Here is a 24,777-nt window from a genome sequence, read left to right as displayed (position 1 = left end):
GTCGCTTACTCGGCGTTGCTTGTTCTGAGACTGGCAGCGTGGTTGAGCCATTGTTGTCCGCGGCAGCGTCTGCCAAGTTTGCTCGAGCGAGAATCTTGTCGGGAGTAGGATTGATGGTGAGACCAGAGTCTGAGAATGCTCTCCTTGCTAGGCTTTGAGTGAGGACCTCCTTGCGTGCCTTGTTGTACATGTTGATGAACTGAGTGTGGTCGATATGATCTGTCTTAGTACTGATTGCATTGACTTGTCGGGTGTATGCCTGTGCAATCGGACCAAAGACAGAAACATCGAGTGGCTGCATCATGTGAGTGACTTGAGGAGGAAAGCAAACGGGTGCAATGTTCCTGGCCAAACAGGCGTCGATGAAAATGCTTGATACATGGGAGCCATGTCCATCGAGAAGGAGAAGCCGCCACTCTTTTTGCCGTCTTCGACCGGATTGACTGTGAACATTGAAGATTTGCTCGAGCCAATGAACAGCAATTGCATTGCTTGTCCAGCCGTTCTCTGTCTTTGCAAAACTCAAGTTCTCATCGATGTCCACCATGCGTCTGAATTCACCGTGCATGTAAATCTTCCCAGCATTGATCACAAGTGGCGGCAACACCTGTCCACCTGAGCCAATGCACTCGATGACAGCGGCACTCTGTTGGTTTTCAGGAACTCCCTTGAAGTGGGCCTGCCCTTTCGGGATAACAACATGCTGCCTTGCAACAATGCCGAACATGAAGCCTGTTTCATCCATGTTGAAGATCATGTCCGACTTGATGTTGTATTCGTCGAGTACTTCTTTCATCCTGTCGATGAATGTTTGACGTCGTTGGCATCAACAGCCTTAATTCGAGCATTCTCCACACATCGAGAATAGGCTGACTTCAGTGAAGGGTTTCGGATAAGAAAGTTGCGGAGCCATTTCTCGCCAACACGGGATTTTGGACCATTGTGTTGCCGGGCTAAATGATTGGCGTACCTGTTCATGTCTGCCGGCTTGAGTGGAAAGCCACCCTTAGCGCAAACCTTGATGTGGTTTGCAAGTGCTGTCTCGGCTGCTGGTGGTAGTGTCTGTCGCTCTGCATGTGCATACTTCTTTGGCGTCATCCCCTTCCTTCGATCCAAGAGTGTGGTCTTTGAGACTTGGTGAGCTTGTGCTGCAGCTGTAACGCTGGTGTGTACACCTGCTTCGAGGGCTTTGATTGCACTTTGGATCCGTGCCTCTTTGTCTGCTGTACACGCTGCTGTGAACAAGCGGTATGCTTTGGAGCGCTTGCTCGATGAAGGGCTTGAGATGTGCATGGCTGGCGAGGCGTTGCGTTTGGATGGGGATGACGAACTCATTGCCGTGTGTCGATCAGGCAACCATTCGTGGTTGCCTGTGACGATGCCGAGAAGCTATCAAAAGATGTGGAGGCAATTGGATACAGGGACAGCAGTCACGAGTTGCATTCATGATTGGGGATTATGTTTTATTTCATCTTTGGGTCTCGGAACTGGGGGGGCCAGCAATTTTGGATAGCACGCCAGTCTGGGTCTACGCACGATAAGTTAGTTCCACGCGAATCACGAATCGCAATTGTCAATTCGCTGTGTCAAGGGTCCTCTCTAGGGTCGCGCGGCTTTATTAATATTAAGGCAGGTGAGGTGCAAGTTGTAAATAGGTAAATCACGCATCGTGACTGTTTTCAAGTATGTGCCTCCACACAGTCAACCAATCGCGCATGGGCCACATCTCCAACTAGGCGAACCCAAGAACGAGAGTAAGTGCAACAGCTCTTCGCTTCTCTGCTTGCATCCTTCTTCTCATCCTCATCTTCATCCGCAAGGGCAGAATCGCCACAGTTCTGCGTTGTTTCAATCTTTCTGTCTGCCGGCATGGACGAGTACAAGGTGAAGGGGCGTCCACCCGGACGCTGTCACATGAAGGGCAACTGCGGCAAGAAGAGCATCTTCAGCCCCGAGCTTCCATGCTCCGTTGACGAACGGGCATCTATACCGCAAGGATCAAGCTTCCGAGACCGTCTGGCTGCTACGTGCGGCTCTGAATTTGCCGAAGGACCTGTATGCTGTACCGAAGCTCAGGTCGAGAACCTGTCTGCAAACCTGCAGCAAGCCGAACCGTTGATCTCTTCATGTCCCGCCTGTCGTAACAACTTTCGATCACTTTTCTGCTCCTTTACTTGCTCGCCCGACCAGGCCCAATTTGTCGATGTTGTCGAAACGCAACAAGTCACGGGAAGTGATGGCAAGCCGTCGGAAGCCGTCAAGACGGTAGAGTATTACATCGACGCGGAGTGGAAGCAAAAGTTTTTTGACAGCTGCAAGAACGTCAAGTTTGGGGCCAGCAACGGGTTTGCCATGGACCTGATCGGTGGCGGTGCTCAGACACCAAATGCCTTTCTCAAGTTCCTTGGCGACGAAAAGCCATTGCTAGGAAGCCCCTTTCAGATCAACTTTCCCGATCAAAGCTCGGATCACAGGCTGCAATGGGCACATGCGCCATCTGCACGCCCTCACAACCATTCACTTGCACCACCTGTCCCTTTTAACCAGAATCCGAGGCAATGCGGTGACCCCGATCTGTTGTCGCGCTGTACTTGTGTTGATTGCCCTGATACTTGTACAGCGCTTCCGGAGCTGCCGCCATCCAATCAGCCCGGCTCTGCATGTTCAGTGGGACCCATGTCTTGCTTCACATTTTCTGCCATCATACTGTACATGCTGCTTGTGCTGCTACTATGGTTCTGGGGACCTGTATCAGCCCTTGTGCGCGGTCGCCGAGGCACTATTGCCCTGTCGTATCGTACGAGCGGTCTCAGCCTCTTCAGCCAGTCCAGCGGTTTCGAGCGTGTCCGCATGGACTCAGAAGACTCTCTCGACGGTGTCGAAAGCGGACACCCATCCAATCAGCGAAACACGGGTAGTCTGATTGGAGCAAGGGGGCTTGGCCATTATGGTGAAGGAAGCTCTGCAAGCTCCGCTCCAGACGGCACCTACCGCGGCATCGGGCTCGAACGCAACGACAATCTTTCCGCTCTAGGAGCGCTTCAGCCACGCAAGTACGCTTTGAACCAGCTATTGACTTGCACCTTCTACCGCCTTGGGCTGCTGTGCGCACGCCATCCCTGGTTGACTTTCATTCTGGCAGCTGTGTTTGTCGGTATTGCCAACATCGGCTGGAAGGACTTTGAAGTCGAAGTGGATCCGGTCCGCCTTTGGGTGGCGCCTGGGTCGACCGCCAAGATGCAGAAGGATATCTTTGATCAAGAATTTGGGCCATTTTACCGGCCACAGCAAATTTTCCTGATAGACCAGCATTCGTATCAGGATCTATCCACTTTACGAAACAATGCGTCTGACCCTCAGCTCGCAGCTCTCCCGCCTGCACTGTCCTGGGAACGGCTACTATGGCTCGCCGATCTAGAGAAAGAAGTACGGGAGCTCAAGTCACCTTCGGGCATCACCTTGCAGGATGTATGCCTTGCCCCTGCAGGTTCAGGTACACCTTGTGTTGTGCAAAGCATTCTCGGCTACTTCCAAGACGATCCTCTTGGTAATGGTCTTGATGCAGACAGCTGGGATGAAGCTCTCGATAAATGCAGCGACAATCCTGTTGAATGTCTACCATCATTCGGACAACCGCTCAAGCCAAACATCGTGCTTGGCGGTTTGCCTGAAGGCGCTCTGCCAAGTCAAGCGCGGGCTGCTGTCGTGACGTACGTTCTAAACAACAGCCTGAATGGCACCACACTCAAAGCGGCCGAAGAGTGGGAGCTGGAGCTGCTCAACCTCCTTCAAGAAGTTGCTGCTGCTCCGCCGAACAAACAAATGAAGACTTCAGCTTCAGAGCATCATCCGCTCTCGGTGCGACGCCAACAGTTGGGCATTCAAATCGCCTTCAGCACTGGAGTCAGCCTTGAGACCGAGATCGGAAGCAGCAGCAACACTGACGTCAGCATCGTTGTCCTCTCTTACTTGACTATGTTCATTTACGTGGCACTCACTCTGGGCGGAAGAAGCGATCATGGAGTTGAAGCCAACGACGGTTCAGAGCAAGGATCGCCGACCACCGAGCAAGGATCCTACCTTCGAGCTAATACGCTCTTATCGTACTCCAGTAATGGAAGATCGAGGCTTGTTCAAAGAACTCTTCGTCGAGCTCGGTCCTTCATGAATACCTATTGCGTGTCCTCCAAATTTACCCTCGGACTTTTCGGCATTGTCATCGTACTATGTTCCGTTTCATGTGCTATCGGTATATTTAGCGCAATGGGCGTCAAAGTTACACTGGTCATTGCCGAGGTCATACCTTTCATGCTTCTCGCCGTTGGTGTTGACAATATCTTTTTGCTCTGCAACGAGATGGATCGTCAGGATCACCAGCACACGTCGGCCGAGCCCGAAATCACTCATTCAGCTTCAAGTGCGCCGCCCACGGGTGTACCCGGACGTTCTCCACTCTCTCCGACAGATGCAGTGGAGCCTAGAGGAGATCTTTTCATGAATATAGGTGCTGCCTCGAACACAACCGGACGCGTCACGGTTGAAGAGCGGGCAGCTCGTAGTCTAGCTCGCGTCGGACCTTCCATCCTCTTGAGTGCAACAACCCAAATTGTGGCTTTCCTGCTCGGTGCAGTGGTGCCGATGCCTGCCGTTCGGAATTTCGCCCTCTACGCCGCAGGAAGCATGCTGATCGTTGCGGTACTGCACTGCACTGTCTTCATTGCAGCCATGGCGCTCGACGCCCACCGCGTTGAGAGCGGACGCATTGACTGCATGCCCTGCATCAAGGCGACTCCTCGTCAGCGTCAAATTCAGCTGCTCACAGACGCGGTCGCTGGAGCCAAAGAGGGCACGCTCGACTCCTTCATTCGCTACCGCTTCGCACCGACCTTGCTTCGGTCCAATGTTAAGCGTTTGGTCGTCGTGACTTTTGGCGCTGTCGCTGTCATTAGCTCCATCGGGGTGCGAAGGATCGAGATGGGCCTCGACCAACGCCTCGCGCTCCCATCCGCGTCGTATTTGAGGCCTTACTTTGACGCTATTGACGTCTTCCTCGACGTCGGTCCTCCTCTATACTTTGTTGCCACAGGGGGGGAGGTGTCAGAGCGCCAAGGTCAGAGAGATCTTTGTGGCAGGTTCACAACCTGTGAGCCGTTGTCGCTAGCTAGTACCTTGGAGGGTGAACGTCGAAGACCTGAAGTATCATGGATCGCGGAGCCAGCCAGCAGTTGGATTGACGACTTCCTTCAGTGGCTCAATCCAATTCTGGATGGCTGCTGTCGCGTCAAAATCTCGGATCCCACCGTCTTTTGTGATCCTCACGACAGCCCCTTCTCTTGCCAACCGTGCTTCGAGGGCCGAGATCCTCCGTGGAACATCACCATGGATGGGCTTCCTGAAGGCCAAGAGTTTTACCGCTATCTCAGGAAATGGCTCGAGAGTCCGACAGATCAAGAATGTCCACTGGGCGGTCAAGCGGCTTATTCTTCGGCGCTCAGTATTGTCACTGATCTCGAGACTGGCAAAGATAGGGTACGCTCTTCGCATTTCCGAACCTACTTTGCGCCGCTCCGATCGCAGTCGGATTTCATCAGCGCGCTGGAGCAGTCGCAACGGATCTCGGAGGACATCTCTAGTCGAGTGGGCTACCGCGTCTTCCCATACAGTCTCTTCTTCATCTTCTTCGAACAATATACATACCTGCTCTCGATGGCGGTACAGGTGCTTGGATCAGCTGCTGTCGCTATTTTTGCCATCAACACGGTATTACTTGGTAGCTGGCGTACGGGAGCGGTTGTGACGCTGAGCGTGGCAAGCGCTGTTTGGCTAGTGGCTGGCGCAATGGGTTTCTGGGGTATCCAGTTCAATGCACTCACTCTGGTCAACTTGAGCGTATGCGCAGCAATTGGGGTCGAATTTTGCGCACACATCGCGCGTGCGTTCATGCGTGCACCAGGAGCTCTGCCGCGGTCGCACCCCATGTCACAAAAGGAAAGGGACGAGAGAGCCTGGCTTGCCCTCACCGACGTGGGCAGTGCCGTGGTCAATGGCATTTTCTCGACCAAGCTGATTGGTGTCGGCGTGCTCATCTTTACCAAGTCGGACCTGCTCAAGCTGTACTACGCCAAAACCTGGCTTTGCCTGATCGTCGGCGGTCTTCTCCACGGATTGATTTTGCTGCCGGTGCTGCTCAGCTGGCTCGGAGGTCGAGGATGGTCAAGTGGGGAGGACGAATCGGATGTCAAGCGTCGCCTGAATCGAGCCGGATCCGAGTATCGACCATTGATGGCGTCGGAACCTGATGGCAGTGATGATGACGAGGATTTTGGAACAGGCCTCTGATGACTTAATCAAGTTAACTTGGTTAACTAAAACTGACCTGTGTTTGTGTGCAAGCTTACTTCAGAATCATGAACTGTGCGCAGGTGACGGGATTTTGTTGGCTCCTGGAAACTCAAGCTTTCAATTATATGGATGCCACGGGGACTTGGCATTGGCGTCAACGACAAGAAGCCTAGAGCACACACGAGAATCCTACAGTGGCTCAGCCACAGTAGAGAAAGACGAGGCAAGCTCTGTTTGCAAAGGGCGAGCGTTCTGTGAAGGATCAGACATGCTGACGTTGCTGCGAACTTTTCGAGCTCTACACGGCATTCATCTTGCGCCTTTCTCCTTGCAACTGTGGTCAGAGGGAAGCGCACAATTGTGTCAGTTGGTAGTGATCTTGGAAATTCTTAGCCTCGATTTCATGATGAAGCGAAGTGAATACTCACGACCTTGGTGACACGATGCCAGCTGTTTGCCTTTGATTGGGCACCGTCTGGCACGGCACCTTTGTTGGTACCGTCGATGAAGGATTGAAGCTGCTCTTGCGTATAGCCGGGAACGTTTACGGAGGCTGGATCGTAGCCAGGGCCAGAGATGACAACCTCTTCCATGACAATAATGTGTGACTCGTGCCAACGACAAGGCAATCTGGATTTGGAATCAAAGAGGAAGGATGATTAGTGGTACTGCAAGCACCTCAGCGGCGTGATATGCGACTGTAAGTACTCACGTTTTGCTCAAGGCATCGAAGATCTGCTGACCGAGCTGCGATACGTCCTTTCCGGTGCGTGCTACCTTTGTGAGACTCTGCTTGATGGCATCGGCCTCTCTCGATTGAGCTGCCTTGAGCGAGACGGGATAGATTTGTGTGAGACTGTCCGCCTGTGACTTGGTGGTAGCAGCAGCACTGTCCGCAGAGCCGGAAGGCTGCTGTGCGAATTCGATCTTGTTGATCTCTGAGACCTTTACAATGGCGAATCCAACGGTGTTGGTAGGCTGTGCGAAGCGGTTGCGAGACGTCTGTGAAGCTTGAGCTACCGAGGCCGCAGCCGCAGGCGCCGAGGACAGATGTGATGGCAGTGGCGACGCTTCGCATTCGAGACCAACCACACCGAGAGTGGGATCGTAGGCCCACAACTTTCCGGACAAGGTGCGAGTCTGTTTGTCGCCAACGGTAAGAGTGACATGAGACCCGAGCAACTTTGCGATGTTGGAAAGCTGGCTCGCAGGTGTAGTAGCAGCAGCATTGCTCCGGCCTGCCGAAGAAGCAGGGTTGTGTGCCAGCTGTGTTACCATTTCGGAAAAACAACGTCTTTGAGCGTGGCTAAGAGTGCGACAATTCACTGTGCGAGAAGCAGTTTGAGGAAGATGAGGAAGGGTAAGAAGAACAACGGAGGTGGACGACAAGCGTGAAGTGATCTCATTTGCTGTTTCGGCTGCTCCCGACAAAGACACAGGCTGGCTGCGGCTGCCGCTTGAAGGATCGCAGATCAACAGAGATCCAACGTGCAACCACCAACTGCCGACGCGTTCACTTTATTATAAATTCGGATTCTCCGCGCATTTCCCTGACGCCTCTTCATGTTGGATTCATCGTGAATCACGAATTGCCTGATTTGATTGCGCAGACCGCATTTCTCGCGCTGGTTTGCACCTACCTACCTCCACCACCGTCACCATCCTCAACAACTTGTTGAACGGGCTCGCCATGCGCTCCCCATCGAGGTCACGCCAAGATCGAGCCGGCCCTAGCTCGTCCCGTCATGACAGTGATTGCTCGGATCACAAACGACGCCACCAATCAGAGGCAGATTCCGACCATCACCGCCGAAGCCGGGTTAGAGATGATTTTCCCGACCGACGAAAGCGACACCGCCAAGACGATGACAGCAAGCGATCACGTAGCTCTCGCGCGCATCGCGATGACCATCGACGAGACCATTCGGGCACGGAATCCCGTCATACAGAGAAGGATGCAGAGCATACCAGCTCGAGTCGCTCCAGACATGATCGTGACAAGGATCACCGAAGCGATCGATCGTCGAAACGACGCGAGACTTCCGAGGAACGCCGCGTTCGCAAAGCTGCCAAGCGCGCCAAGAAGCTCAAAGAGCTCGAAGACAGTTTTCTGGAAGAAGAGCAAGGCGCAGCAGAACGTACGGCTGTTGCAGAGCTCATGATGTACTCTGCCGAGGACAATCCCTTCAACGACCCCACGCTCGGCCACAAATTCAAGTGGGGCAAAAAGGAGGAAAAGGAGCGCAAACAGGGACTTTCCCGCGAACAAGCAGAGAAGCGAGACGCTCAACGCAGGCAAGAGGCCATGGTCGAGATTGAGAAGCTCAACGCCAAGCGCGCCGAGCGCGAAAAGCAAGCGGCTCTGCGCGAAGAAGAAGAGTCGAGGATGGCGCGCCTTGCCGAGTCGGCGCAGATGGCGAGCTGGGTGGCCAAAGAAGACGACTTCCACCTCGAACAAGCACAACGCCGAGCCGTGATCCGTATCAAGGAGAACCGCGCCAAACCCATCGACCTGCTTAGCATGAATCTCAAATGGGCCGATCCCAACATTATTGCCGAGCAAGAAAGCAAACAGGACGATGACGACGACGAAGCTGGTCTCGAGATTGACCTAGACGAGCCATACACCATTTTTGAGGATCTCAAGCTCGAGGAAACGCAAGAGCTGCACCAAGACATTCAGATGTACCTGCAGCTCGAGAAGAATGACGCCAATCTCGACTTTTGGCGCTCGATGCTCATCGTCTGTGATGACAAACTAGAGCAGCTGCAGGAAGAGCAAGACCACGCCGTGGGTGCTGCCACTCCGGCTACCAATGCTCGTCAGGACCCAGAGGAACGCGGTCGCATTAACCACATGCTTTCGTCCAAGTCGACCGATGAGTTGCAACAGCTCCAAGATCAGGTGCGCGCCAAACTCGCTTCGGGCGAGCCTGTCGACGTCGAGTACTGGGAGAGGGTGTTGAAGTCTATCGTTGTTTGGCGAGCCAAAGCGCGTCTGCGTGACATGCACGAGGCTGTGCTGTCGAATCGACTCGAATACCTGCGACGCAAGCAACGCGACGAAGCGGCGCGGCAACAGCACGAGCTTCTTGTGCAGACCGCTGACGATTCTGACGCCGAACAAGAGACGCGCAGTGCTGCTGCTGACGGTCGAGATGCCGTATGTAGGTTCGAGGCTGACGAGGAGCAAGCAGCGTTGGAAGCGCTCTACGATCCAGACGAGATGGAACCTGCGCCCATCCATGCGTCACAGCTGAGCTATGAAGAACGACGATTGCCCATCAGGACGCTTCGCGAGCATCTCGAAGAGCTCGTAGCTGCCCGACGTCGTGTTGCTGGCCAGCTGTTTATCCCCAGGACACGCCCCAACGACATCGACTCTGGTCTCTCTGACAATCCGGCCGAACGCATGTTCATGCAGGAAGCATCCAGGGCACTCGATGTTACCGAAGAAGTCATGCAGGGCGGCGACGAAGTGCTCGGTCACCAGACGTACCAGTGGCAAGACAAGTACCGCCCGCGCAAACCTCGCTTCTTCAACCGCGTCCATGCGGGCTACGACTGGAACAAGTACAACCAGACGCACTACGATTCCGACAATCCACCGCCGAAGACAGTGCAGGGTTACAAGTTCAACATTTTCTACCCGGATCTCATCGATAAGACGGTAGCGCCGACGTACCGGATTATCAAGGAGAAGGGGCAGGACGATACGGTGCTGTTGCGATTCAGTGCCGGTCCACCGTACGAGGACATTGCGTTTAGGATCGTCAACAGGGAGTGGGAGTACAGCCACAAGAGAGGCTTCAAGAACAGTTTTGACAGGGGTGTGTTGCAGCTGCACTTTAACTTTAGGCGGCTGCGCTATCGCAAGTAGACGGTGGCCATGCTGTCGAATTTGTCGACCTCCTGCTCTTGCTCTTGGTAGTCGCCATGTAGAAGGACGAAACTGAGCTTTCATGCACACACGATTTGCAGACTGACTTGTGATTGTAGGCGCGCATTGTGACGTGAGCCTGTAGAGCGAAGTGGATCAGTGGTAAGTCCAGAGAGAAACCTTGCCATCTCGTCCGCCTGCAGCCAAGATGAGCTGGTGCGCCGAATGCGAGACGCCTTGCGATGGTACTTTGTCATGGCCATCGCCATCGCCATCGTTATCGTCGGAATCAGAATCGAAATCGGAATCGGAATCGGAATCGGAATCATCATCCTTGTTGGGGATCTTGACGCGCGCAAAGGCGAGGCACTCGACCGTGTCTTTGTGGTAGTCGAGCGAGCCTAATCTGGACAAGTCAGCTGTGGAATAGACGGTGATTCTGTGTGCACGCCAAGTGAGAGCAAGACGAGGGTCAGCCGATGTTGGCAACTTGTACAGACACGTGCGTGGGGTGGGCGAAGCTTACGATCCGTCCCAAGCGCCCACGGCGAAAGTGAGGGCGTCGGGCGCGATGGCGGTGCTTGATTTGCCTGCGGTGTCGGTCTGCGTTAAGGTAGTCTCTCCCGTGCTCAGGTCGAAGCGTGCAAGACGATCGTCTGCGCCGACCGAGATACCAAATCGCGTCTCTGAGACGGCGAGAGCCATGACTGATTCGCTGTGGCATCTGGCTTGCCATACCAGCTGACTGTCGTGCAGCGACCATTTTTTCACGCACCCGTCTTCGTACCCGGCAACCAGCTCTTGTGACGATAGCAGGTGCAGCGACATGACAATCGGCAGGCGCTTGCCTGAAGCATGTTGTATGTCTGGACGACCGATCGCCTCGTGCGTTCGCACACCAGTCGTAAGGTCGATAATATCGATGTAGGCTGCGTCGAGTGCGTTGGGGACAGCGAGTGAGTTGTCGAGCATCGAACATTTGGCAAAGTTGAGCGCGTTTACTCCGATGTCTCGCACCAGCTCTGGTAGTGGAGCCGACGACGTTGAGTGACCCACATCATTGCTCATCATTCCATCACCGCTTCCCAAAGCCGTCAGAGTGCTAGGCAGCCTCCAGAGCTTCAACGTGTTATCTCTCGCGTGTGTCACGACGTGCTGCGCATCTACGACGACGACTGTCAAAATCGAATCCGTATGTGGTGTCCACGTAAACCGGCGTCTCAAAACCGCCAAGTCGACCAGCGAGACGCATCCGCACTCGTCGCCGACAGCGAGCAGGTTGTGAGCATGGTGAAGCGCGCGTATGGACGATGAACCGTGATGGCGCAAAATCCAGTATGGTTTGGGATTCATCGCATCGCATGGTGCTCCTTTCGACGGCACAAGCTGCGACACGAGGTTGTCGTCCAGGAGGAACAAGAGTCAAGCACAAAAGTCGTGAGTCACGAGTGTCACAAAGTGACCGTCGTGCGTGATTCGTGATTGTTGATTCACGACTGGCTGATGCAGCAAGAAAAGACGAAAGACGCTTCGTGCTTGCTTTTCTGCACGCATCTTTTGTGTATCTTTATTCGTCTGTCGGACTTAACGAAATCCAAAAATCCAAAAATCCAAAAATCCAAAACCAAAACCAAAACTAAAACCTCCACCAAAAAACTTTTACCAACAGCAGCCGTGCGTCTGAGTGGACTCTTTGCGGCTATCCACAGCAGCGGTACATGGCAGCGGTTAACGGCCGTGATCCACGGACATGTTGATGGAATTGTGATTCGTCATTGCGTCGACCAACGGGCATCTGTACCATACACGATCACGGAGATTTGTGATCCGAGACTGTCGCAGCTTGCGCCACGATACAGTTGCCTGCACAGACCGTACAAATAAGGTGCAGCCGTCATTCACGATTGCTGCTTGTGGCCCCACACACCGAAGCGAAGCCGGTCTTAAAGGCAAAAGAAAACAAACAGCGCCGACCACCGACGGTATTTACGATTGACGATTGACGATTGCGGCGTCGAACCAACCACAAAGTCTATCTTTCATAGCAATCAACAAGCTTCAGCCGGCAACATGGTGGTTGTTCGTCCGAAACTGGTGGAATCGTGGCTGAGCGACGCTCGATTACGCGCTGTGTTGCATACGATCTCATTCCCCGGATTTCAAGATAAAGAGGTAAAGTGACCGCACCCACGTTACGCCGATTGTGAGGATGTGCACAAGCTGACGTTGCGCTTCGAACCGGACAGACATCTACGCGCGCTGCACTGCCATGTGCAACGCTCGACACTCTAAGCAAGCTGCATATCCACTTTATGCTCACGTTCCCGTTCGAAGCACTGTCGATGAACTACGAGCCGCACGGAGTCATGTCGTCACAGCTCGACGATATCTACGAGCGGTTGATCGAGAAGCGCCACGGTGGAGGGTACTGCCTGCAGATCAATCTGCTGTACCGCGAGGTGCTGGCCAAGCTCGCGTTTCGCTTCGTCGGTGTGCTAGGCCGCGTCTTCTCGCCCATCTCGAACAGCTGGACTGGACTGACGCATACGGCGACGTTGGTGTACCTGCCGTCGCACATCGCGTCGGATCGTGGCAGCATGGTGTACTATCTGTCGGATGTCGGATTTGGAAGCAGTCCGCATCGGCCCATGTTGCTGCGCAACGAGTGGCAAGAGTTTGGTCGTGGTGGCGACAAGTTTCGCATGGTGCACAGACATGTGCATCCGCAATCGACGTTCGAGCCAGCTGGCGACGAACAAGTAGACCAGCACGTCGCGCAGATCGCGCGTGACCAGAGCGTGTGGATCCTCCAGCACCACAGGCACGGCACGCCCGACTGGCTCGACTGCTACTCGTTCTCGACCGCCGAATGCTTCTATCCAGACTACCACGCGTCCAACAAGGCCACCTCTCATCCGGAATCGCAACCTTTCGCGACCATGATCCTCGTAGTGCGCTATCTGCTGCATGCACCACTTGTCGAGCTTTCCGAAGAGCTCCTCGAGCGCGACAAACTGCCCAAGCAGCTGTATCCCTACCATCCGAGCGTTGTAGAACAGCGCATGATCGTAGGTGACAAGCACATTATCAAGGTCGGCGACCAACAGGTGTTGTCCGAGAAGATCGCCGACGAAGGACACAGGGTCGATCTGCTGAAACACAACTTTGCACTGCTCACACATGTCGAAAAAGACGACGCGCTCAGAGAGATCCGTGGCAAGCCGTCGAGCTTGAACGCTTTGAGCACGCGCAGCACACGCTGAATGCAAAGTGCAAATGCAAGCAAGCGCACCTCTTACCAATAGACCTGCAGTGGTTAATACATGCTTCCGAGATGATCAACCGTCAACGATGAACGTCGGTGTGTGCATGCAGAAAAGCCGTCTGTGCAGGTAATGCTTTCGAGCTGCAGTCAGTCGTGAGTCACGAGTGTAGCATGTGGCTTGTGCGTGGTGCTGGTGCGGTTGCTGGTAACGTTAGATTCTCGCATTGACAAGCGTTCACGGTTGGCACATTGGCAGCGATAATGTGGCAGAGAGCCTATCACCACACTCACACAGAGAGCATCGAATCGAGCGTGGTTGCGAGCTGCGACGTTTGGCAGTCGATCGAAATAGCAAAAGCGTCTAGGCTATGGATTCGGAGCGAATCGGATCACTTCCAACCGGCGCCACTGATCCTTGTTCCACCGCGGCTCATGACGGGCAAGAGGCCCATACTCCTCGCCCTCCTGATAGCCTTACCTACGAGTCTCTGGCTCTTTCTCGTCAGTCCTGTGCTTGCTCTCGGCATGATCTTGCCCATTTCAGTCACGTAGTTGGCGAGGATCGCCGCGTTCTTGTAGCTGTCGTCGTGCAGGCTTGGTTTCGCCGGGTTGAGTCGATTGATGTGGATAAGATCGTGTTTAAGCGCTTCTGCTTTTGTGGGGCCTAGCAGAGCGCGGGCTGTGCGGTTCGGTCGTTGCGTGATGGATTCGTATGTGAGAGTGGACGGGTTGTAGTAATGACCGTTCATGAACGCACGGCCCGAGACTGTCTGACGCTCCTTGGTGGGCGAACGCGGGTTGTGTACCGAGCCGGACGCAGATGCATTCGACAGCGTCGCTGCCGAAGCTTCCGCCCGCGTTCGTGCAAGCCTCTCGATCGACGACGAAAGTTCATCCAGCGCTGACGACGCTTTTTCCGTCCCCGTCCCCGTCCCCGTCGCCGTCCCCGTCGCCGTCCATCGCGTCACGCTGCTACCCATCCCTCGAACCACTCCTCGGCTGCTCGTCAATCCAGATGATCCACCACCACCAATCCTGCAACGCAACATGGACGTCAAGTTTACGCTCCTCATCGTGCGTGTCGTATGATGCGTTCCAACACGTCGATACTGATCAATCGTGGTGAGCCTGATGATCCCAAGGATGTCAGTTAGAGACCAAAAGGTAACCGACAAGAGACATCTTGCAAGCCGCCTCAAAAAAATGCACACGTCACGTGCTTTCTAATTCTCAATTCTCAATTCGTAATAATCCGTGATTCGTAATTTGCACTTGCCCAGTTTCTTTCGCACGATAAGAGTCACAAGTGCATGCACACACAAAACCATCACGCTCCCACGTGCATGGTCAGGTCGTCGTGCGTGGAGGACAAGTGCGCAAATCACGTCGTATATCTGTATTATCAAGAAGCTTCCAAAGAACGGAGAATGAGAGACGTGAGAACGAGAACCAAGACCAAAAGCATTATACACGATACACGATACACGATACACGATACACGATACACGATACACGATACACGATACACGATACTGGGATGCGAAAATTAAAGTGACGAGTGATACTGTTTTACTTGCCACTGCCATCGATAGCGTTGAGCGCACCATTGGCTCTCAAATGCACCATGTTCTGCAGACTATACTTGCCGTTCCTGCCGCGATCCTCGAGATTCTTCTGGCTCAACACCAGGTTGAGTTGCTCCTTGGCCTCGTCAATCCTCCGCGTTCCAGCGTACAGTCGACCCAGCTCGTAGTGCGCAAAGTACACCAACCAGTGGTCGAGCTTCAACAGATGGCCATGCTCCAACACTGTCTTGAAGCTGATTTCGGCCTGTTGCGCAGCCTCGTTTTCGGGGATTGGCGATTCCTTCGGCCGTACCTTGGAGTGCTTTTCGGGGCAGGCGATAAACTTGAGACACACACCGCGTAGGAAGTGCGCCAGACACAGGTCGTCGTAGTACTCGTCGCCCGAGTAGTACTGCGATGGATCTTCGACATGGTGCAAGTCGGCGAGTGCTTCGCTGACCATCACCAACGCTTCATCGCACAAGATGTAGCGCGGAGCGTTCGAGAGGCAGTGGTAGACATATGCAAATTCGAGACCGGGCAAAAGCAAGCGTCCGTACGTGGCGAACTTCTTTGACTTGCGTGCCACAAACTTTTCCATCGGGATCGACTTTCCGGCGATCTTCTGCGTCAGCGTGGGCACCTTGCCAAAGATCTCGGCGGCTTGATCCACACCGCATCGATCGCCACTGGCAACAGCCGATTCGTACAGGTTCGAAGCGCGCCCGTAGTTGTAGACGGCTTTCGACCAATTGTTCTCGTTGGCGAGAATGGTGAATTGGTCGTAGGCGTCCTTCCATTTCGAGAGCGACATGCTGCACAGCGAGAGATCCCAGATGCAGATATGCTTGAGCTGCACGTATTCCTTCTGGATGTCGCGCGCCGTTTCGAACTGCGTGATTGCCTTTTCGGCCAGCGCCTGTGTCGAGTAGAGTCGTCCGGAGAAGTACAGGAAAAACACACCTTCCGGATAGCGTCGCAGGTTGTAGTGGAGCACTTTGTCGGCAAATCCAATGTCGACGCCGGTCACCGGGATGAAGGTGGAGATCACCAGGTGGTAGGCGAGCAACGACATGTCGCAAATTTGTCGACGCACACCTTCTTCCTTTATCGACATGCCCGGTTTGGTCTGGCGAGCATCAGCGCTCCACTGGCCCGCCTTGCTGAGCGTCTTCAATGCCCAAGCCGTGTCGCCCGTGTAGCCAAAGACCTCCATGATCTTGAGCACCTTGCCAGGCACCAAGCCGAGGATCATGCTGATCAGCCCGTTGCCAAGGTAGACGCCGCTCTTGAAGTCCTCATCGAGGTATTCGCCCTTTTCGGCGGACCAGTCGACGTACTTCTGAAGCGACCTGTAGATGCCGTAAGCATTCCTCAGGTTGAGCGCCTCGGAAATAAATGCAAAGAAATCACCGGCATACGCAATACCTAGCACTGCCTTCAAGAGCACCGCTTCGGCATACACCAACTCGGCGTGCCTCTGTACCTCGTCCATCTGCGACAAAGCGCTAGGGCTCTGGCCTGTACCTCGGACGAAGCGACCAAAGCTCGAGACGGCGCTGCAAGGCTTCCTGAGCAAGTTGGCGATCGTCAAGGTGTCCTTGCACAGCGAAATGGCCACAGCCAGATCGGCGGGCTCAAATGTCATGAAACCCTTGATGGTCGCAATGAGCGCATACCCGAGCGCGTAGTAGAGACGCCTGTCGGCGTACTCTTCGATGATTCTCTCGGCTTCGATCATGCGCGAGTTGAGGAAGAGATTTAGCGCATTGCGTGCTACCTCAATGTCCTGACGCAGCTGGTCGGTGCTGATGGCCACGTCTTGGGCGGTGAGCTGGGCGACGCGCGCAGCCTTGTCCTTGACCGCTTGCGAGGTATCGGAGCGAGCGCGTGAGTCGGTGACGTTGCCTGCGACGGCCGAGTTGGCTGCTGGACCGGCACGGCGGTTGGCACCAGCAGTGCCCTTGGGCTTGTAGGCGGCAGAGTCACCGTTGGCGACTTTGCGATCGGAGGTGCCCGACTTGTTACGACGGTCACGTGCGGTGGCGCCAGCACTGACAAGTGCAGCCGAGCCGCCAGCAGCACCGGTTGCAGCAGCTCGATGGTGATGGTGATCATCGTCCTCCTCCTCGGCTTCGGAGATGTCGGCGAGAGGAGCATCATGGAAGTCTTCGTCGTCATCCGAGCTGTCTTGTTCCGAGTCCTCTTCCGACTCGTCTTGCTCCTCTTCCTCTTCCTCTTCCTCGTCGTCGTCGTCACTCGATGTGACAGCCGCGGCCGGAGCGCCGCCGCGACCCTTGACCAGCCTAGCGTTACGCCGAGGAACTTCTTTTTCCTCCTCTTCTTCTGCTTCTTCTTCTTCTTGATCCGCGTCTTGTTCTGACTCGCTTTCCTCACTATCGCTGCGCTGAGCAGCAGCCATACCGTTGGGCATGGCGCTCGTCGCTTCCTCGTCCTGACCGCGAAGGCTGCGAGACGACCTTCGACGGGCAAGGCCGATGATTGCAGCACCGCCCGCACCAGCTGCACCTGTCATCTTGGCGGTGGTGGACGAGAGGAAGCCTGACTTTTTGGTGGTGGAATCTTGGGCTGTGGCGTTGATAAGAGGAGGCTCGGAGGCGCCGCGTGCACGGGTCTGACTAGCACTGGCGGAGCTTCTGGACCGGGCGCGAGCCAGAAGACCATCGGCCTTGGCGTAGGGGTCGGGGAGCGAGGTAGTGGGACTGCTTGGGTCAGCATGGCGGTTGGTTTGGTCGTCAACGGCGGATCGGACGGCAGCGCTCTGGCTTGCGGACCTGCTGAACTTTCGGGTACGCGCCGAGCCGAGCGAGGAACCATTGGTTGCGGCACCGATGGACTTGTAGCCGTCGATCGGAGGGGTGGAAGCGGTAGGGTAAGAAGCGGGGACGGGGCTGATTTGGCCGGGCTCGTCAAACATGCCACTGCGGATTGAAGTGGAGCTGGAACGTGAGCCGAGACCGGGCATCTTGAGGCTCATCTTGCGCGAAGCGGAGCTGAACCTGCGCAGACGACCGCCGGTGCTGCCATTGAAGGAGGAGTCGGCCGGATCGGGGACGGTGAGGTTGGTCTGTGAAGAGTTGCGGCTTCGATTGCGGATGAGGTTGACAAAGCTGTTGGCCGAGGAGCCTTTGCGCGAGTCGATGGAACGTGCATCACTTTGGGAGAGGTTCGAATTGCTCTTTTTCAGACCGAGGCTGGCGGCTGAGAAACCCCTGGGTTGGACGCCGACGCCAACGCCAGCACCAGGGATGGCAGGAGCGAGGTAGCCTGCGTTAGCCTCGTGAGCAGGAGGAGAAATCGAGTAGGTGGCGTTGGCAATGGAACGAGCGGGCGATGGCTGAACGCGGGAAGCGATGGAAGCGCTTCTGGAAGCACGACTTTTGATGCTCTGCTTGAGACTGGCGGCATCGCTGATGGAAGCCTGACGCCGACGAAGTAGCGCATCCGTATTGGAGACGGGGATGGGATGCGAGTTGTTGTCGGATGCATCGTCGTCGAGCAAAGGGGAAGAAGCATCGACGGTGTATTTGGCGGTGGACAAGTCCATGCCAGCCAGGATGCTCTTGCGGCTGCCAGAGAGCGACATGGGCACGGAAGGGTTGTCTGAGTTCATTCTGAGCACAGCGGCGCTGGTCATAACGAGGAGCGAGGTGGAGCGAGCGCTGCGGAGACTTGCTCGATGATGTGGTTGTGGGACAAGATTATCCTAATAAAGAAAGGTTAAAGGAGTGTCTGAGTTGTGAATGTGGAGAGGAGGCATCAAGTTCATACAATCGTCGACGCTCATTCACGATTCACGCTTTGTGAATTCACGATTGTAAATATCGATTGGTGGAAATGGGAATGAACGACAGCGCCAATCACGAATTGAAATCACACTGAAGTCGTGAGTCACGAGCGTCAGAGCGAATAACGGATTTTCTGTGATGATACATTTGTGATTCTTTCGTCGTGCATTTGTTAACAAAGCTGGTTCAGCCTCACGGGGCACAGAATTCACGTCACAATCACGGATCGTGAATCATGAACTGGCCAACGACCTTGGGCTGATTTGCTTTGTCGTCAAACAATCACAGTGTGAGTCGTGAATCGCGAACCAGAATCGTGAATGGCAGGCGTGAGGAGCGAGCGTCGTATTGGTTTTTCGTGTCGGCACGCAACGCCCTCGCCTCTCGGGATTCCCGTCTGCGCAAACGCAGTCTGGCGCAGCGCACTGGGACGGTGACGCTGTAAAAACAATCGTGAATCACAGAATAAAAAAGCGGTGCGAGCGTGGACGTGCGGGGATTTTTATTCAGCGTCATGTCTCGCTTAGCACGCCGGTGTCGCACATCCGTGATTGTGATTGGCTCGCGCGACTGAGCCGTGGTTGTCGTCGAGTCTCACTAGGCGTCAGGGTTTCGACCAGGGCCCGCAACTACGGATACGAGACGTGGGGCGCGCACTATGGAGCATGTCGACCCCAGTTACGTGTAACGTGGTTGCGTTGACTTTACCCCGCCACTCACGTTCGCCACGCATCTTGAACCAGAGCGGAAGGAATGAAAGATGTAAATATAAATTAAAATAAAAACCCCCCGAACATCAGGTATCACGTTCCCCCCACACTTTTGTTCCTTTTTCCCCGTGCGTTCGTCACGATTGGCTTCTGAAAGCAGCTCGGATCCGATCGCGCACACTCAACACCGTCGCTTGTTCGCCAGCAACGCGAAAACTCTGAATCCAAGCGTTGACCGCATCCAGTCAAGTTTCATGACTCGTGATTCGTGGTTCGTGATTGGCAGCTCAGCATACTCGTGATTCCATCGAACGGTGAACCCCAAGCGCACCAACGCACCGGTCTGACAGATCAGCTTGCCGTGTCTCGCTCCATCCCTAGCCGTGCTTCTTCTATCCCAGCTTGCACCAAACAATACACAACTGGCGGTATTCACGATTCGGCTCGAACAACCTGCACGTTTCGTGTGAGCTACAACGTACGGTGAACCAGTCAGTCGTGAGTATCTCGCTCGTCGTGCTACTTGATACCTTGTCCGTTGCGTCGCTTTTTACATTCACGATTCACGATTGTCAACCTCGCGCTCTGCACCTGAAATTCCAACGGCGCGAATTTCACAAATACCCTAACGTTAAACCTAGTCCCCACGTCCGTATTCACGATTTACATTCGTGATTCGTCCCAAGCGGTGTCGATTGCGTCGGTAGTCTTGTGCTATATTGAAGCATTCGTATTTGAGCATTGAGCTTGAGCCTTGAGCATTGTGCACTGCATCCTACACTCACCCGCATTCAGCATTGAGCATCCACTCTCGAGATTGAGGATCGAGAATCGAGTCATTGAGCACGGCACTCTTTGGACATGGCGGACTACACAGCAGGACTGGCGAGGTCGAAGCCCAAGATGTCCTGCCAGTAGGTGAGGTCGCGAGCGTTGAGGCAAGCTGCGAGGCCCTCGATCGAGTTCTTGCCTATATCCGCAGCGAGCGGCGTGACGTTGATCGCTGTGGCCGCCGGTGTAGGCGTGTTTGCAGCTGGCGTTGTCAGTGGCGCGTCGCCAAACGCGAGATGGAACTCGTCTACGCTGTTGGTCGGTAGTGCACTGCCAGCCGCACTGCTCCAAGAAGGAGCGTTTGCCGAACACCAAGCCGCACTGCCACCCGTCTGCACACCAAAGTTAGCAGCCACCTGACCAACGCTGCTCGCGCCAACGGCTGAAGCGAGGTACGCCGGGTGAGGTGCGATCGAGTTGGTCGCGTTCACCGCTCCTGCATTGCCCGTACCATTGTCATGTTGCACGCCAAACATGTTGGCCGAACTCTGCACTTTGTCCGCTACACCGCCTCCACGCTCGTACGACTTGCTACCGCCAGAAACAGGCGCGACATTCGTCCGGCTCAACTCGACCTCGGAGCGCCCCCGAGCCAACAACGCCGCTGAACCGAATCGAGCCGATGCAGACGCTGCAGACGTTGGATCTCTGTACGACGCGCTCGCTCCAGCGGCCATCGCAGAGTTCGAACGCTCTACTGGTGTGACCACTCCCGACGCTTGTTGCTGTTGGTACGACGAGTGGGTGGCGCTCCATTGTGGTCGACGAGTTGCTGCGCTGCTGCCATTGCCGTCGCTCCCGGTATTACTACTTATGCCACTGCGACCAGCCTCGGCCTCCCTTCTTGGGCCCGCACGCTCCTCGACTGGACGCTCACGCCTTGGCTCGTTCCAGGCGAACCCCTTGGTCCCAAACCTTTCTACACTAGCCGACAACCTCTGGTTTGCCTTGTCCAAACTCTCGTTCAAGCCAGCGTCAAAGATGGCGCCCAAGAAGCGCACAAAGTAACCGGGAGCTTCGCGCTCCGTATTCACCACCTCGCCCGATGCCAGTCGCTGCGGCTGCGAGCATTCGCGCAATGCAGCGCGCAGGTACTCGACGCCGGCAACCACGGTAGATGCATCCAAATGTTCACGGTACAGATAGAACCACTTTGTAACCTCGCTAGCTGAGATGACCAGATAGTCGTGTCCCACACGCACGTATCCGTCCTTGCACAGAACGTGAGCAAACAGACGCAGACACCTCATCGCGGCGTCGACTGTCTGTGAGAACCAGAACGCGGATCGCGCGTTGTCCTGCTGTTCGGCCAGCTCGCTGCTCTGATGTTGACGACGATGACGAGAAGCCACCTTGGCGGCCCAATGCCACGTCGACTGGCAGATGTAGTAGTCACGAAATGCATCCAGGTATGGCAATTCTGCTACCGCTGATTTGTCCATAGCGAAGCGCGGATGGTAGACGCCGTCGCGCACGTCAAAGTAGAGCTTGCGCAGCTTGTCCAGGCCGCCGCGATAGCGCTCAAAGAATGTAGCGAACGAGGTGGCGTCCTGCGATCGCTCGATCAGATCCAGAAACGGCTCGTTTTCGAGCGTCAGGATCGCCATCCCCAGTGACCAGCCCAGTCGAGAGTCGACGGGCTGAAACACATCACCTGCCTGCTTGAGCCACGGGTACGGATCCGGATAGTCTTCCAGCGGGATCACGCGTGCACGCGGCCTGGGATTGCGATCGTCTCGACGTACCAGCTCATGAATCAGACAGAGCACAATCCAGGTACGCTGACGATCGCGTTGCTGACGTCGGCGATGTTGCAGCGAGTAGTTGTCGGATGGGTCGCGCTTGCCTTCGGCCTTAGTCTTGCTTGTGCTTGTGCTCGAGCTCGAGCTCAAAGGCTCAGCGATATCGAAATCGTCAAACGTCGCGTGCAGACCGAGCTCATATGCATATCCGATCGCCCGAACCGCCTTGCGCAGGATAGTACGGTCTCCCGGATCCTTCCAAGTGATAACGAGGATGAGCGCCTGTACATGGTCGAGCGTGCAGATTTCTTCGGCAGCAGCGTGGTTCAGAATCGACTTGGCGACGCGATGACACTGACGGTGATGGTGGGGCATAAAGAAGCGCGAAGCCACCGAGATGATGGTCGAAAAGAGAATCGGCGTGTTCTTGCGACAATAGTCGATCGTGTGCAGAGACGTGTCTAGTAGTGCCAGTGGAGGATTGAGCTCTGCGAAAAAGTTGTCAAATAGCTCACGTGCCTGATCCATGGTGATGACATGCTGTCGCACAGCATCGTCAGACAGATCGAGCGTGGTGGATCCTGTCGACACACTTGATGAGAGACGGTGGACGCTGTTCCGATTTGTAGCATTCCAGGTTGAGGTGCGATCCCAGCTACCCTGATCATTAGGACTGAGGCCGGGGCGATTGCTAGACGACGAGGATGGTATCGATAGCGGAGGCAGCTCACAGCTACGATCGATGTGATAGGAATGGTGGTGATGGGCGAGGTGCTGATGCGGTTGGTTTGGATTAGACGGATCGTTGTGATGCTGTTGCAAGTGATGCGCAGAAGAATGCGGACGCTGCTTGCGCGCGAACAGAGAATCTTCGAACGACGGTATAGGTTGCAGATACGGCCCAAACCATCTTCCGTGTACCGAGCCTTTTGGACTCGGAAGCCGTGGTGGAGGCTCGTTGATGTCAAAACGAGCATTCTCTGCTTTTGTGTATGACGATGACGACGACGTGCGATAATGCTGCTGCCTGCTCGTTGATGCTGAAGGCAGAGGAGAACGAGAGAGTTCCTGGCGCTTGGAACGAACTGGAGAAGCGGTTGACGTCTTTGATGACAACGTCGCATCGGCGTCAGCATTGGCGTCGGCGTTGGGGTTGGCATTGGGGTTGGCTTGGTCATCCTCGAGCTGATCTTCCTCGTCTGCACCGGTGCTTTCGGCTTCACTCCTTGGCCTCTTTTTCGGTTTTCTGCCTCGATGGTGCTCTTTAAACTCGCAAACGAGGTCGAGACGGTTGCAACGTTTGCAGCGCTCGTCCTCGGCACTGGCACGCGAGCATTTGACTTTGATCGCACGGCACTTGAGGCAAGCAAGGTTGGAGCCGCGCTTCTCGGGTTTTTCGGTATCGAGTAGTGCACGACGCAGCGGGGTATCGGCGTTGCCTTTGATCATATTGTAAGGAGAGCCTGGCTCAGAGGCGGGCGAAGTGGATGCATCAAATTGGCTATGTTCGACGGTTGGATCCGAGCGCCTGTACGAAGCGTGAGAGGAAGAGGGTCGATCCAAGAGACTCGAGCTGCTTTCGGGACGGCCAGAAGCGTCGGACAATGCGAGAGCCGAACTAGTAGATAAAGGAAGTGTACCTGCCGTTTCTTCTGGCGCTGCCGCTGCTGCCGCCGCCGCGGAAGCCTGAATCGCAGCATCGGCCAAGCTATTCATTTTGGCTTTGCTTGGCTTTGCTAGCGTGAAAAATAGCTCGAGGGTGGAGCGAGAGAGGAATAACGACACATGGAATCTGGCGGCTCTAGCGGGTCGGACTCGGTTGCAAGTGAGAGATGGTAAAGCGCAGGAAACGATCACGCTTTAGTGGCGTACATGCAGGCCGCTACACGATGATGAAAGGACGAAACGGGCGATCGAAGGCCGAGTGGGGATGGCTTCCATGCAGAGGCAGGGGGAAGGGGATGTCGGGTACAAGTGACTTGTCAAGGAGCCGGTGAATTTCGAGATGGCACGAGCGTCAGCTGACAAAGTGCTCGAGAAGAGCGAGCGAGCGAGCAGAGGTATGGTCGACGAGCAGGTGGGAGCTGCGTCAAGTTGCAGCGAGCTAAACGGCGACGAGATGAAGTGAGCAAGGGTGCGTGGGAGAGGAACCCATGTACTGCCATGCACCGATCGAGGCCGAAATGAAATAGGGTTTGGCAGAGGCTCGAGGCTGTTGCGCTTCTCCGCGGGAGTTGGGTGCGTGAGAGGGTACAGTATGTGGATGGTCTGTTGGAATGAAAGCAGACGAGGCTAGTGCAAGAGCCAAGCCAGCTTTGTAATGATGGTTGTCGAAAGAGATGGATGAAGAACAAGGTTGACCGCGAGCGACGCAATCCAGAACACGGTGGAGAGTTGCAAGATCGATGAAGCTCGGTGGGAGCAAAGACGTTGCCGCGGCGGCAAGAGCAAGACACGGGCTGGACCGTCGAGAAGAAAGGTAGCGATGTGCACCAGTGAGCAACTCGGACGTCGCTGGTTAGGTGTTGCTAACGTTGCTGCGTGGATGCAGACAAGACGGTAAGGATCGTCGACGAGACAAGCAAGCGAGGATGATGGCGCAGAGGCAAGGTCCCACTGTCGTTGCTGCTCAA

At 55.1% G+C, this 24,777-nt stretch overlaps 8 protein-coding genes across 8 annotated transcripts; 3 read left to right on the top strand and 5 right to left on the bottom strand.

Annotated features, from left to right (window-relative positions):
- Positions 1-1,869: 1,869 nt before the first annotated feature.
- Positions 1,870-6,339, top strand: UMAG_01580 (uncharacterized protein; the record flags this gene model as incomplete). The annotated part of the gene is made up of 1 exon (XM_011389295.1): positions 1,870-6,339. One exon carries the CDS (start codon positions 1,870-1,872, stop codon positions 6,337-6,339), a length of 4,470 nt encoding a protein of 1,489 aa, XP_011387597.1.
- Positions 6,340-6,640: 301 nt separating this feature from the next.
- UMAG_11685 (uncharacterized protein) lies at positions 6,641-7,620 on the bottom strand (the record flags this gene model as incomplete). Its single annotated transcript, XM_011389777.1, has 3 exons — positions 6,641-6,676; positions 6,774-6,972; positions 7,055-7,620. The coding sequence occupies 3 exons, from the start codon at positions 7,618-7,620 to the stop codon at positions 6,641-6,643; spliced, it is 801 nt and encodes a 266-aa protein (XP_011388079.1).
- A 412-nt stretch (positions 7,621-8,032) lies between these two features.
- Positions 8,033-10,222, top strand: UMAG_01578 (uncharacterized protein; the record flags this gene model as incomplete). The annotated part of the gene is made up of 1 exon (XM_011389294.1): positions 8,033-10,222. One exon carries the CDS (start codon positions 8,033-8,035, stop codon positions 10,220-10,222), a length of 2,190 nt encoding a protein of 729 aa, XP_011387596.1.
- A 156-nt stretch (positions 10,223-10,378) lies between these two features.
- UMAG_01577 (uncharacterized protein) lies at positions 10,379-11,575 on the bottom strand (the record flags this gene model as incomplete). Its single annotated transcript, XM_011389293.1, has 2 exons — positions 10,379-10,661; positions 10,749-11,575. 2 exons carry the CDS (start codon positions 11,573-11,575, stop codon positions 10,379-10,381), a joined length of 1,110 nt encoding a protein of 369 aa, XP_011387595.1.
- Positions 11,576-12,292: 717 nt separating this feature from the next.
- On the top strand, positions 12,293-13,485 carry UMAG_01576 (uncharacterized protein; the record flags this gene model as incomplete). The annotated part of the gene is made up of 2 exons (XM_011389292.1): positions 12,293-12,394; positions 12,469-13,485. The coding sequence occupies 2 exons, from the start codon at positions 12,293-12,295 to the stop codon at positions 13,483-13,485; spliced, it is 1,119 nt and encodes a 372-aa protein (XP_011387594.1).
- Positions 13,486-13,876: 391 nt separating this feature from the next.
- On the bottom strand, positions 13,877-14,560 carry UMAG_11684 (mitochondrial 37S ribosomal protein bS18m; the record flags this gene model as incomplete). Its single annotated transcript, XM_011389776.1, has 1 exon — positions 13,877-14,560. One exon carries the CDS (start codon positions 14,558-14,560, stop codon positions 13,877-13,879), a length of 684 nt encoding a protein of 227 aa, XP_011388078.1.
- Positions 14,561-15,056: 496 nt separating this feature from the next.
- Positions 15,057-18,710, bottom strand: UMAG_01574 (uncharacterized protein; the record flags this gene model as incomplete). Its single annotated transcript, XM_011389291.1, has 1 exon — positions 15,057-18,710. One exon carries the CDS (start codon positions 18,708-18,710, stop codon positions 15,057-15,059), a length of 3,654 nt encoding a protein of 1,217 aa, XP_011387593.1.
- A 1,730-nt stretch (positions 18,711-20,440) lies between these two features.
- UMAG_01573 (uncharacterized protein) lies at positions 20,441-23,860 on the bottom strand (the record flags this gene model as incomplete). The annotated part of the gene is made up of 1 exon (XM_011389290.1): positions 20,441-23,860. The coding sequence occupies one exon, from the start codon at positions 23,858-23,860 to the stop codon at positions 20,441-20,443; it is 3,420 nt and encodes a 1,139-aa protein (XP_011387592.1).
- Between the last annotated feature and the right edge of the window lie 917 nt (positions 23,861-24,777).

Source organism: Mycosarcoma maydis, chromosome 3 (assembly GCF_000328475.2).
Source record: "Mycosarcoma maydis chromosome 3, whole genome shotgun sequence".
Classification (NCBI taxonomy): Eukaryota; Fungi; Basidiomycota; class Ustilaginomycetes; order Ustilaginales; genus Mycosarcoma; species Mycosarcoma maydis.
This window is presented reverse-complemented; position numbering and strand designations above follow the sequence as displayed.